Raw genomic sequence first — 13,165 nt, 5'->3', positions numbered from 1 at the left:
CCCCTATCACAACATTTTTGCAGCTTGTTGCTGGCAGAATGAATAAAGTTTTGTAAAAAACAGTGACATTAATGAGATAAAACATTACATATCTTTTCTTTGTACTGTTTTTTTTGTTCAAATACAGGCTAATCACTACTTTTTTTTGTGTGTTTTACCTACTGGCCCAACTCCTTTGGAGTTTGTATCATGAGAATAATAATATAGAATAATAATAGAATAAAAAACATATCCGCATATTGCCCATCCCATACTGACAACTTATAAAAGTTTTGAGAGCAAGGTCCTCAACCAAATTAGGACACAAGCACAGCTCCACAGACACACTTCCCCCGCCCTGCAGCTGCAGTGTCCTCCTCACTCCAAGGCTAAGAAGATTGCGCTTTGATGTCATGCCTAAAATCGGCCCCCCAACTAGAAGCCAGTCTCCACCACTTGGCATTCTGGGCCAATGCAATGTTCCACATTAAAACATCCTCGCAACTACAGTGGAGTCACTGCAGTGCTATAATGAGCATCTTAAGGAGGTCTTGCTCATCTTATTGAAACTTTAAAGGTCCAGGAGAGTGGGGGGTTTTATGTTAATGTAGCAGTAGGAGATCAGAATAAATCACTTGCAGTCGTTTAATGAGCATCATGTCTGTCCCTGACACACATTTCATTTACAAAAAGGTCTCTCTAAGAGCCATCTATTGAAAGGTTCTTTAGGGAACCAAAAGTGGTTCTAAAGTTGTTATTGTGTGTCTTTCATATTCTGCGGTTTCGCTATTTTGAGGGAATGCAAAATCATTGTAAGGGAGGCAAGATCATTGTGAGGGAATGCAAAATTATTGAGGGAATGAAACATTATTATGAAGGAATGCAAAATTATTGTGAGGGAATACAAAATTATTGTGAAGAAAAGCAAAATCAGTGTGAAAAGCTAGATTATTGCAAGTGAATGCAAAATTACTGTAAGACAATGCAGTCCTAAATTGTGAATTTCTGTCCCATAAAACTCAACTAATTCTGTTCTAATTAGTTGAGTTGTTTCTAATTAATTTCACATATTTTTTTCATAACACGAAACAGAAATCACATTTATTTATGCTGATGCAGGGTTTCAATTTACCAATGTTACTTCTGCTTCCACAGGGTGGACAGATGTACCTTTTCTTTCCAAAGCTGTTTTACACCTAGCTTTTAAAAATGTCTTTAATAAAAATAGTCAAGTTTTACTGGAGGAAAACAACACGTAGTATTTGTGACAGTGTTGCCGTGGCAATGATGCCAGAACCCGCCAATTTTACCCTGCGGCATTACATCAGAACTCATCAGCACTCAAAACTTTCAGGTGTTTCAACCACTCTTGTGCCAAAAGAGTTTTAATATGTGCTTTTAACTATAGGTTGCAAATGAAAACTTGTCAAATCATCATTTAGGCAAAACCTGCTCTTCATGTCAAGGAAGACACTTTAATGAACAAGGAGAGCTGAAGCTAAATATACCCAAACGATTAGCACACATTAGCTGGCATTTATGCTTCATTGAAAAGTAATTTTGAAAGTAAAAGACAAGCTTTTCTCAAACTTTTAAAACGCAGTGTCCATCTAAGTATCTGCACCGTCTCTAATGATCGGTCGTTTTGCTCCTGCAGGGAAGTACTGCGGTCATTCCAAGCCAAAGCCGGTCGTGTCTCTGGGAAACAGTTTGGTGGTTTACTTCGACACCAATGACAGACAGACGGACAGAGGCTTCAAAGCCATGTACCGCGCAGTGGACCCCGAGGCGGTTACAGGTAATAACAGTGTTAATAATAAAGACATTACATAATGTCTGCTCAATCGAATAACCATGCTGCTATTGGCGGACACAAAAGAAGATTTTCAGTGTGAAATATCAGCTGCACCTGCTGCCATTTTGAACGATCCTTTTATGTCTGCGTGAAGATAAGAATAAAATAATCTTGTTCTGCGGGACGAGAGTGGAAGCGGGGGGACATAATGTGCCACTCGCTGTGTTTGACCTAGAAACCGAGGGGCTACAAGAGTGGACGAGGAGAGAGAGGGGCGGAGAGAAAAATATCCCCACGAGTGTCATCCAGCTAACCTCCCTCTCTCTACTCTCTCTCTCTCTCTCTCTCTCTCTCTCTCTTTCTCTATCTCTCTTTACCCTTTACACACTCTCTCTATCCTTCTCTGTCTCTGCCTCTCTCTTTCCAGAAATAGTTGGTGCTGGTGGTGTCCTGCAGGGTGACCGTGGGGAGTTGATGACCCCTGGCTTTCCTGAACAGAGCTATGAGAGCGGTGTGCTCTACCAGGTACACTCATTTAACCACATAACCTATAGAGCCTCTCTCTTTACCCCATCTGCTCTTCTCTTTTCACACTTTATTTCCTTGTCTATCTCTCTCTCTCTCTCTCTCTCTCTCTCTCTTTCTCTCTCCCTCTCTCTCTCTCCCTCTCTCTCTCTCTCTCTCTCCTATCTTTATCTCTCTGTCTTGCCTCTTTACTGTTGCCTTCTGCCTTCAGCCTGATCTCCAGCATGAGAGCAACATCATGCTCTGCCCAAAAATGTGTTCTTTCATAGCAACTGTTGCCAGGCTGGACGTGATTTACAGAATATTCCATAAGAATTCCGTTCCACCTAATAAGAAACTACGGCAATCTGCAGTTTGAAGTTTGAAATGCTGCACTACCAAACTGGCCTATCCTGTTGTAGGCAAGTTGGACAACAGTGAATTTGTTCTGATGTTAATGTTGGCTTGATTACATGTGATACACATACAAATTCTCATGACACTGAATGTTCTCTAGGCTTTTCTAACCTCACAATAGTCACTACAAAAAGAAAGTTTGCTCTCTGAGTGAAAGCTGCTGCCCAGCGGCCATGCACGCTGAAACTGATTAGCTATTTCACTCAGCTTCGGCCACAGAGCAGCCGGAGGAGAGGGAAAAGCTTTGGGGTGAAGCCGTGATGAGAATTGATGAGCTGTTCTGACAGGAGGGTGTTTGATTATGGAGTTTAGATTCTTAGGACCCTCCCTGTCGTTCAGCAGCTCCATCTGGTCGGGCGGAGAGCCGAAAACCGCTAATCTACAGCCAGCCTGTCAACCTCCAACACAGCAGACAGACACACAACAACGTACGGACACACACAAAGAAAGATCATCTGAATTACTACTGTCACTGTTTTAGAACTGAGCAGACATTTATACGAGAGAGAGAGAGAGAGAGAGAGAGAGAGAGAGAGAGAGAGAGACAGCAACGACCAGAGAAAAAAGGTAAAAAAGGTGAAAAAGAGAATATAGAGAGAGTCAGGAAAAGAATTAGAATAGAATAGAATAGAATGGAATAGAATAGAGATGTAGAGTGAGAGAGAAAGAGTCAGAGAGACAGAGCGAGAGAGAGTGAGAAAAGAGAAAGAAAGAATAAAATAGAGAGGTAGAGAGAAAGAGAGAGTCTGAGACAGAGAAAGAGAGAGAGAGAGAGAGAGAGAGAGAACATTTTACTTTATTATATATGTTCAGTTATTTGCTGCAATGCTTTGACAATACAAATGAAAATTTGTCATGTCAATAAAGCAAACCTTGAATCTTGAGACAGACAGACAGACAGAGAGAGAGAGAGAGAGAGAGAGAGAGAGACAGAGTAAATGGAAGGCAGATTGGTTTAGTGATTAAGGTAATGGCCCAGCAATCATTGAGCGCTGTGTTCAGTTCCCAGGTGAGATGTGTTGTATGCAGACAGATCGCTGTTGTCATGGCCCTGAGCAGGACGTTTCGTCACCGCTGCTGGCTGAGACGACTGAGCATCTGCTCAGTGTCTGACCTACAGGCCTGCAAGTCTTTCACAAAAACTAATGTGATACAGTTTGCAAAGTTCTTAGTGCAAAAGGTTACTGATAAAGTCAAAGATGCTCAAAACGACCTCCTGCAGTACGTTTTTATGAGCAATGACTCCTTTAAGACCAGAAAGTGCCTTTTGTCAAGCCAAATTTTCCCAGTTCAGGTCCTGATGCCTCATTTAATTGTAGATTTTGCTGTTTTTATGCTCTAACATCATCACTTCAGTGGGTAAGTTGAGTCGAGTGTTTTGACTAGTGAAAGAAAACTTCAGGACCAGGGCTAGAAGGCATTAGTATAAATGAATAGTCCAGAAGAAAAAAAATCAAGTTAACATGCTTGATGTCTGGGGGTATGAGGCTAAAGCGGCTAAATAAGGGTAGCACCTAGCAGGTTATCATCGTCCAATAAATGATCTGCATGCCTAAATAATCAGGCATGTGCCCTAAATTGCACTGAGGAGTTGGTAATCTCAAAGATTGCTTATGTGGTTTCTGACACTGTATGCTCATAGATATACATGCCTGGATGCCGGGTCCAGCCAGTCATGTCAATGGCGCCACCATTTTAGGGCGGTCAACGTCGCTGCTGGACTGCATTCAGTACCATTAGCTACAGAGTAGCAGTTTATGAAAGATACTGTGCAGCATGATACTATTTAAAGAATATTGCACTCAGAAAGCAGGATATGATTAACAGAGGGAACACAGCAATCCACGCTCATGTGTGTGATGTTTATTGTTTGTGTGATGTCTATGTGTAGATATGGCCGTGTGGTGATACACCGACAACCTGTTGATGTAATTGTTTTTCCTCTGGTTTAATATCAAGCTTATTTCATTTAATAGTCTATTCAGGGGATCTTAACTTTATATAGAAGTTAATTAGATATTTACAGTGATGGTTAATTGTAGCTACGTAAGTTATAGCATTCCTTAATCTGATATTCATAATAGATTAACGTTAGCACCTTCTTGAAGTCGGCTTCCAATTCACCAGCTTCTTGTTCGAATTTTCTCGTTCCACCTTAAATGGTGCAGCTTCAGGCACCAGAAAGTGACTGCTGCACCATTTAAGGTGGAATGGGGAAACTCGAACAAGAAGCTGGCGAATAGGAAGTTGACTTTAGCTTTGTCCTTCTGTGTTTTGGGGGTTTATTTTATTTTTATGTGTATTATGATTAGAAGAGATTCACACATTGATGGATCTGCTGATGTGTGTGTGATTGTGTTTCTCGCGCTAAACTTTTTAACGGCAGGTGCAAACTGAATACTATGCTGCTGGTCCGGACGGCTAATTAGCAGAATCAGTTACATATTATTATACAACAAAACATATTTGGTGAAAATCAGTTGAGTAATAAGGAGGTTGTGGCCGGTTTAATCCTGAGACTCATCATCTCTCAATACAAGTGAACTTATTCATGAGCAGATCTTGACTGCTCCAATATGACGTACACGCGCAGACATATCGCCTCAGACAGAGAACAACAGGCCAACGCAGCATCTACATATGTACATCTGTGCTCTATGCCATACTGTTATCTAAAAAAATAGAAGGTAGAGACCAAAGTTATGCCTAAAGATGGCGGCTACTACTGTTTTTAGCATTGTCAGAAACCAGGAAAGCAAATTTATTTAAGATTTATTAAAAACTCAATGAGGTGAGCAGGGGATGATTTTTTTAGCATGATGCTAAATGGTTGGTTATAAGCTTACATTACGTCAGCTACATTAGCCTCATAGCTCCCATGCAAAAACTAAGGCAGGACATTGCAGACAGCAAACAAGCCTCGGTTGACTGACTGCATTAAGGAGGAAAATTTGTCCATTTGTTGTATTGCTTTAAATTATCTTCTTCAATGTATACCAGTACTGAGTCAAACTGCAGTGCTGGGATTTCATCTATTCAATGTGCTGAATTCTGAAACGGACAAGCTAATGATTCAGGTGACTGATTCTTCTGTATTGGTCTCCAGTGGAGGATTGTAGTGAGTGCTGGGGAGAAGGTCCAACTCACGTTTACAGCTTTTGACCTGGTGCCTGATTCCTGTGGAGACTTTGTGGACGTCTTTGATGGTCATTCAGATGGTGTTAGTGCCCCTAAACTGGGTGAGTCTAGCACACGGTTTGTTAATTCCAGTCACACCATTCGGCCTATTGATTGTCTTACACCCTCACAGCAATAAACAACAACAGATTGTCCTTCATCTCAGGTCACTTCTGTGGAAACCAGATGCCAGAACCAGTGGTCTCCAGTAGCAATGAGATGGTGGTGCGTTTTAAAAGCGACTCTGGCCAGACTGCTAAAGGCTTCAGCGCTGTCTACACTGTGGCCACTGATCCACCAGTAACATCAACCACCAGACCTGCATCCACCACCACCACCTCCGCCGCTCAAACCCCTAAAACTACGCCATCCACCACATCTGCACCCATAAGTAAATGCCGAATTCACCATTCTAAACTGTATTAAATCCTAAGTACATACCACACAGGCCTGCACAGCTCTACAGCTGTGGTTCTTGGTCCAAGGTTGTCCACTCCTTTTTGTGCAAATTTATACTTTTTTGTGTGTAAAATGAATGGTCAACGCTAGTTAGTTCAAAATAGCCTTTTTACTAAATTTGTAAAATCCTTCAGTCATACCTTAACTAGTAATAATTAATGCACCCATTGCTTTGATACAATACCATCTTCGGAACCAATCTACAAACATACTACCATGGAAAGAGAGTACTTGTTGGCATTGTCTGTTTATTCTTTAATATTTCCATGCAACAACCAAATATGCAGGTTTTAAACACTATTTTTAGCCAGCTGTTGCATCTCACTGATCTGGACCTGTAGATCTGTTCAGAGTTAAAACCAGTGCAATGTTAAGAACTGTTAGGTAAAATCACAACATAGCATTTAGTCCTATTAGCTTATTTTTTGGTGGTCTTTTTGTGCTTTCTGTGACCCACTTACTCCAGTGGTGCTTAATCCTGGTCCTGGAGATCCACCACCCTGCAGGGCTTATAGCTACATCACAATCTACCAAACCTGAACCTGGTAAAGAAGACCTTCAGAGTCATCTCAACATAGGTGCCAGCTGTTTTGGATCTGAGCTCTCCAGGGTGGTAGAGCTCCATGACCAGGCTTGGGCAGCCCTGATCTACATTTTTCACCACTAACATTTTCACTAAGCTCCATGTTAAAACTAGTTTGTGCTTCCGAGTGGCGCAGCCGTCTAAGCGTTGGCCCTATCATCAGGAGATTGCAAGTTCGATCACTGGTGATGCTACAGGCCGGGAGTCCAAGAGAGCACAATTGGCCTCGCTCTCTCTGGGTGGGTAGGATGGCCCCCCTTCTCCCCTCATCACTCAACATGATGCTAGTCAGCGCAGACGTCTGTTGGCTGATGTAACAGATCAGGCGGTTGGCGCTTTCCTCCGAGCACGCTTGGCTGTCCAATGACGTTGCGTGAGCAGCAGTTCAACAAGATGCTTCACAGGTCTTGGAGGAAGCCTGTTTTAGCCTTCACCCTCCTAGAGTTGATAGCATTGTGTGATTAGGGGAGTCCTAACTAGCGGGTGGAATTGGAGACGACTAAATTGGAGACAAAATTGGGTAAAAATTAAAAAAAAAAAAAAAACTAGCTTGCATGGTAAAGCGTAAACCTGAACTTAGTAAACACTTATGTTACAATTAGCCTATGTGTGAGTTTACGTACAGCTAGTGCAACTGGCCTCAGGTTTTCCATCTGCCTTTCATAGTTTAGTGTCTAATATAAAACAGTATGTGTACAACAAAGACAGTCTTAACTGTTCACCGTGGACAAAATAAAAGGATTCTGACCTGCTTCTTACATCAGATAAAACACAGACTGGTCATGTATAGTTTAATAGTCCATCCTTGGGCCAGCTAAGTCAGTGTTGGCTATAGCAAAAGCTCAGCTTTTAGGTAAACGTGAAGTTTTTTTAGTTCATTTTCTGTCATTCAACTTAAATGGTTAGCAACACTGCAAAGCACTGTCTGTATAATCCATATCTGTTAGTGCATGTGAGCGGGTTCAGGTCAAGTTCGGGTTTTATATTAAGCAGTACCAGATGAACTAGGTTGTGGGTATGAGTCAAGTCCGAGCTTAAAGACATGTCTGTGCAAACCTCCAATATTGATGCACTTTGAGTAAGTTTATAAACATATTGCTGCTGTTGGAACAACTTTACAAAAAAAGGAAAAAAAATCCTCAACTTTTAATGCAAGTTAATGTAAAGATGTAAAAATGTAGAGCCTCATCTTTATTTTTATGGTGGTCACTCTACCTTGTAGCTCCACCTTGCTGGTGTAGAACTAGAGACTTCAGCCCATGTGTTCATGCACATTTTGTATTAGCCATCCTCTGGATCCCATGTGTCAAACACAAGGCCCGTGGGCTGAGTCAGGCCTGTGACACAGTCCTATTTGGACCGTGAAATTATTTTAATTTTCTATTTGTATTTGCCTGTTTCACCCTGAGATGCACTACAGTCCTCAGCATGCACAGCAGTATAGTGTGTGTTCTGACCCCCTTCCCCTAACAACAATCTATGGGCCAGCGGTTACACTAAAAGAAAAGATGCCTGGTGTTTAGTTTAATGTGGACCTTTTAGTGATAGAGTTTGACACCCCTGCTCTAGATCTTCACCAATTACCACAGAGCCACTTTTGACTGGACATTTTTGGGTGCCGGACCACTCGCAACCTAGCAGTGACTGCACTACCGCATCACTACCATGTCATTGTCACTGCTGTGCTGAGAATGATCCACCACCCAAGTCAGGTAGTTGGATCGCAAAGTGGTCAGTGAGTATACAGATGTTCCATCTCCTCCTTCTCTCAGCTAATCAAGCCTTAAACCCATTGACCCATATGAACTTGTTCAACATAGTGGACCTTTACAGAGCTCTGTTCAAAAACTATATTGACTTTCTTTCTGATTACTTCTTCTCAGCACTCCAGCAATAGAGACCAAATTGACTTTTGTGAAACTGCTCCCCTGAGGACTGCTACAGGCCAGCACAAGAAATTAATTACTGTTTGATTTTACTTTCACAATAAAACTTAGACTAAGTAGTAGAAAATATAGGGCAGAGACGTAGATAGAGAAGTGGTGCATATATGGAAATATCATTCTGTCCCATATGGACTGATAAACAGCTAATGCTGTCTGTCCAAAAGTCTGTCGACACCTGCTCATCCAATGTTTCCTCTAAAATCAGGGGAATTTGTGGGGACTTTGTCCTCCTTTGCTGCAGTAACAGCCTCTACTTTTCTGGGAAGGCTTTACACTAGATGTTGGAACATTGCTGTGAGGATTTGATTGCATTCAGCCACAAGAGTGAGGTCAGGTACTGATGTTGGATGGTTAGTAACTCATCCCAAATGTATTGGATGGTGCACCATCATATTAAATGGTGCTCTATCACACAGTGCTCCACAGTCCAGTGCTGGGGGCTTTGTATCCCTCTAGCCTATGCTTGACATTGGTTGTGGTGACCTCATGTATGGTTGCTATAATGTCTCATTCTACTGACTTTTTAATGGAAATTGCACAAGCTGTGTAGTACAGTCAAGTACTTGTATCAGCCATGAGTTCATCTGTAGCTGAATTCACTTATTAGAAAAGCCACCTACAAACTTCTGGATATATAATGGACAGAATCAGTTCAGTGAAAGCATCGTTCATTCTCCAGACTGATATTCCTTCGTTCTCTCTGCAGACTCTGGCTGTGGGTCTCTTGGGACTCTTTCTGGTCGTAAAGGTGTGATCCACTCAGTGGGCTTCCCTGATGTGTATCCTGCAAACCTGCAGTGTTCATGGAACATCAGCGTGGATGAGGGTCTACTGGTCAAACTGCACATTACTGACCTGGCCATCGTGGGAGAAGCGGGACAGTGTGGCCAGGACCAGCTCACTGTGTCCGACAGCCAGCAATCACTGGGTAAGACCAGTCTGTGTGTACTGTACTAGGATTAAGGTTAGGCTTAGGATGCATTTTAACTTAGTGATGTTCACTAGCATAAAGTTTGGACTTACCACATTATATGTAATGTAACTTTACATGCCTTTACAAATTGAAAACCATTCACCAAAAGATATTTTTAGTTGTTTTATTCAATATTTTAAGAATTCTGTTAAATAATTATGCATTTACGTTATTTCTTGTCAGGTTATCTTCATTAATATTTGATCTCCTTTTTTGAAACATGATAAATTAATTTAATTCTTACCATGTTATACAGCTTTCTCAGTCATCTTAAGAGTCCTCCATGGGTCCATTCATTGTTCTGGACACATCTAGCCTCCTAGTTATATAAAAGCTGTGAAGTCTTGTACAGGATTTTTTTGTACAGTGATTTCAAATGTCTGAAAAATATTGCACATTCATTTTTCATATTCTTTCAATTAAGTGGATGTAGTCAAAGAACACTTCAGTGTTTGTTGCTCTGGGTCTATATGATAGTATTTGATTGATAATCATTAGAGACCAGTCATAGAACATGACCCAATTTTGAGTCCATGATAAGTCCAGTTATGATACTTTGAGTGACTTAAGCAGCAACTAATGCAAAAAATTAAATCACATGTCATATTGATCGATTCATTCATTCATCTTCTAAGCCGCTTATCCTCCTGGGCCACAGGGAGTGCTAGAGCCTGTCCCAGTGTTCAATGGACGGAAGGCAGGACACACCACAAAGCAGTAAATACTGAGTGGGGCCGCCAAGTGCTGAAGCATGTAGCATGTAAAAATTGCTTGTCCTCTGTTACATCACTTACTACAGAGTTTCAAACAGTCTCTGGAAGCAACATCAGCACAAGACCTGTGCAGGAGCTTCATGAAATGGGTTTCCATTGTCAAGCAGCTGCACGCCAACCTAAGATAAATATGTGCAACGCCAGGTGTCGGCTGTAGTGGTGAAAAGAAGACCACCCTTGGAAACATGTTCTCTGGAGTGGTAATTCACGCCTTACAGTCTGGGTTTGACTGGTTTTGGTGGACATCATCAGCACACTCGTACTGAATGTATAGTGAGGCTTGGTGGAGGAGGGATAATGGACTATGGCTGTTTTTCCAGTGTTTGGGTTCCTTAGTTCCAATGATGAGTAATGTTAATGCTACAGCACACAAAGACATTTTATACTGTAATATGCATTTAACTTTGTGGCAGCTGTTTGGGGAGGGCCCTGTCCTGTTCCAGCATGACTGTGCCCCTGTGCTCAAAGCGTGCTCCGTAAAGCGATGGTTTGATGAGACTAGTGTGAAAAAGCTCCACAGAGCCCTGACCTCAACCCCACTGAGTACCTTTGGGATGAATTAGAACTTTGTGAGCCAGGCCTTCTCATTCAGCTTCGATGGCTGACCTCACAAATGCTCCTTTGACTTAATGGGCACCGGCCCCTCAGACGAACTCCAAATTCTTGCAGAAAGCCTTCCCACAGGAGTGGAGGCTGTTATAACCGCAAAGAGGGGCAACTCCATGTTAATGCCTGAGATTTTGGAATGGGATGTCAAACAAGGTCATATATAGGTGATGGTCAGGTGTCCACATACTTTTGGCCATATAGTGTATATAATACATGAATGCATGTTTAATATGTATTCTTAAGCCAGAAAATTGTGCAACCTGATTAATAAGTGTTGGAGTGTGGCCTATCAGTGAAGACCTTTGGCACTTATAAACTCTGTATTTGGACACTCCTGAGGCTGTGGTGCAATAACGCTGCAGACAGCACAGTACAGCATACACCACGTTCACCTTTTGCCAGTTTGGACAGGAGCTGCAGAGGTAGCTGATCGTGATCTCCCTCGAGGCGGTGACAGAGGCGGTGAGCTATAGTGAGCTAGTGAGGTGTAAATTACTGCTCTTTATTACTGCGACCGATAGTTTTATCAGCACACGGTTCTCACAGACTGCACCTCAGATACTGAACGCTAAAACACACAGCAGGACGGAGGAGCTTTACATAGAGGAGGGGGGGTAAGAAAGAGCAGGAGAGGTAGAGAAAGAAAGAGAGGAAGGGAGAGAATGGGGAAGAGGGCAGTAGAAAGGGAGAGAAGCGGAGAAAGAGAGAGGGGAGGACAGATAAAGTGAAGGAGAGAGAGGTGAAGAACAGATAGAGAAAGGAAGAGCAAGGGGGAAGCAGAGAGACAAGGAGGTGAGAGAGAAAATGAGAGAGAGAAAGGAAAGGAGGAGAGATGGAGAGATGCAGAGAGACTGAAGGAGAGAAAGAATGTGAGAGATAGACAGAGAGGAAGGGAAAGGGAAGGAGAGAGTGGGGAAGAGAGAGAGAGAGAGTTGAAGGACAGATAGAGGGAAGGAGAGCAAGGGGAGAAGGAGGTGAGAGAGAATGTGAGAGAGGGGGAGAAAGAGAGAGGAAGGGAGAAGAGAGAGGCAGGAGAAGCAGAGAGAGTGAAGGAGAGACAAAGCAAGAGATAATGAGAGAAGAAGTGAAAGGGAAGGAGAGAGAAGGACACAGAGAAAGGAGAGCGAGGGGGAGAAGCAGAGAGAGAAGGAGAGAAATAAGAGGGGGGGGTAGAGGGAGAGAAAGGAAGAGGAGAGAAGACCAAGGCGGGAGAGAGACAGAGGAAAATACAGCGATAGAGAGAACAAAGGAAAAGAGAGAGAGAAAGGGAAGAGAGAGAGGGGAGAGAAAGAAAGAAGGAGGGAAAGAGACAAAGTGAAAGACAGATAGAGAGAATAAAGAGACAAAGGGAGGAGCGAGAGAGGTGGAGAGAGCAGCAAGAGAGAGAGAGAGACTTGACAGAAAGAAGGAAGAGGCAGCAGTGAAAGACAGAGATAGAGAGAATAAAGAGAAAAAGAAAGAGAGACTGGGGAGAAAGAGAGTGAGGGAAGGAAGAAGAGAGAGAAAGTGAGCAAGAGAGAAAGAGAAGGAGAGAAAACTAAGGTGCTAAGGAGAGACAGAGGGAAAGAGAGGTAAAGACATGGATAGAGAGACTAAAGGCAAGAGAGAGGAGAGAGAAAGAAAGAACAAAAAAGAACAAAAAACATTGGAAAGAGACAGAGGGAAAGACAGATAATAGAGAGAGAGAGAGAGAGAGAGAGAGAGTGACAGAGAGAGCAAGAAAAAGGAGAAAGAGAGAGAGAAGGGGACAAAAAGAGGAGAGAAATAGGAGAGAAAGAAAGAAGAAAGGGTGAGAGAGACGGGAAAGAGAGATAGAAAGAATAAAGCGAGGGAGAGGGTGTGAGAGAGAGGGTGAGAGTAAAGGTGGGAGGGAGTATGAGAGCGAGTGTGATAGCTGTTCAGTTTCAAGGAAGGATTTGCACTTCAAGTGTCCCAGATACTCACAAAGTG

The 13,165-nt window shown here is 42.5% G+C and overlaps 1 protein-coding gene across 1 annotated transcript in view; it reads left to right on the top strand.

The window, feature by feature from the left end:
* Positions 1-13,165, top strand: part of zgc:154142 (uncharacterized protein LOC555481 homolog) — a 74,290-nt gene that overhangs the window by 23,350 nt on the left and 37,775 nt on the right. The window contains exons 4-8 of the mRNA XM_036574993.1: positions 1,637-1,777; positions 2,202-2,299; positions 5,802-5,934; positions 6,039-6,263; positions 9,567-9,788. Coding sequence (XP_036430886.1) covers positions 1,637-1,777; positions 2,202-2,299; positions 5,802-5,934; positions 6,039-6,263; positions 9,567-9,788 — 819 coding nt within the window. The remainder of the gene's footprint in view (positions 1-1,636; positions 1,778-2,201; positions 2,300-5,801; positions 5,935-6,038; positions 6,264-9,566; positions 9,789-13,165) is intronic.

The sequence above is a fragment of the Colossoma macropomum genome, unplaced genomic scaffold (assembly GCF_904425465.1).
Source record: "Colossoma macropomum unplaced genomic scaffold, Colossoma_macropomum, whole genome shotgun sequence".
NCBI lineage: Eukaryota > Metazoa > Chordata > Actinopteri > Characiformes > Serrasalmidae > Colossoma > Colossoma macropomum.
This window is presented reverse-complemented; position numbering and strand designations above follow the sequence as displayed.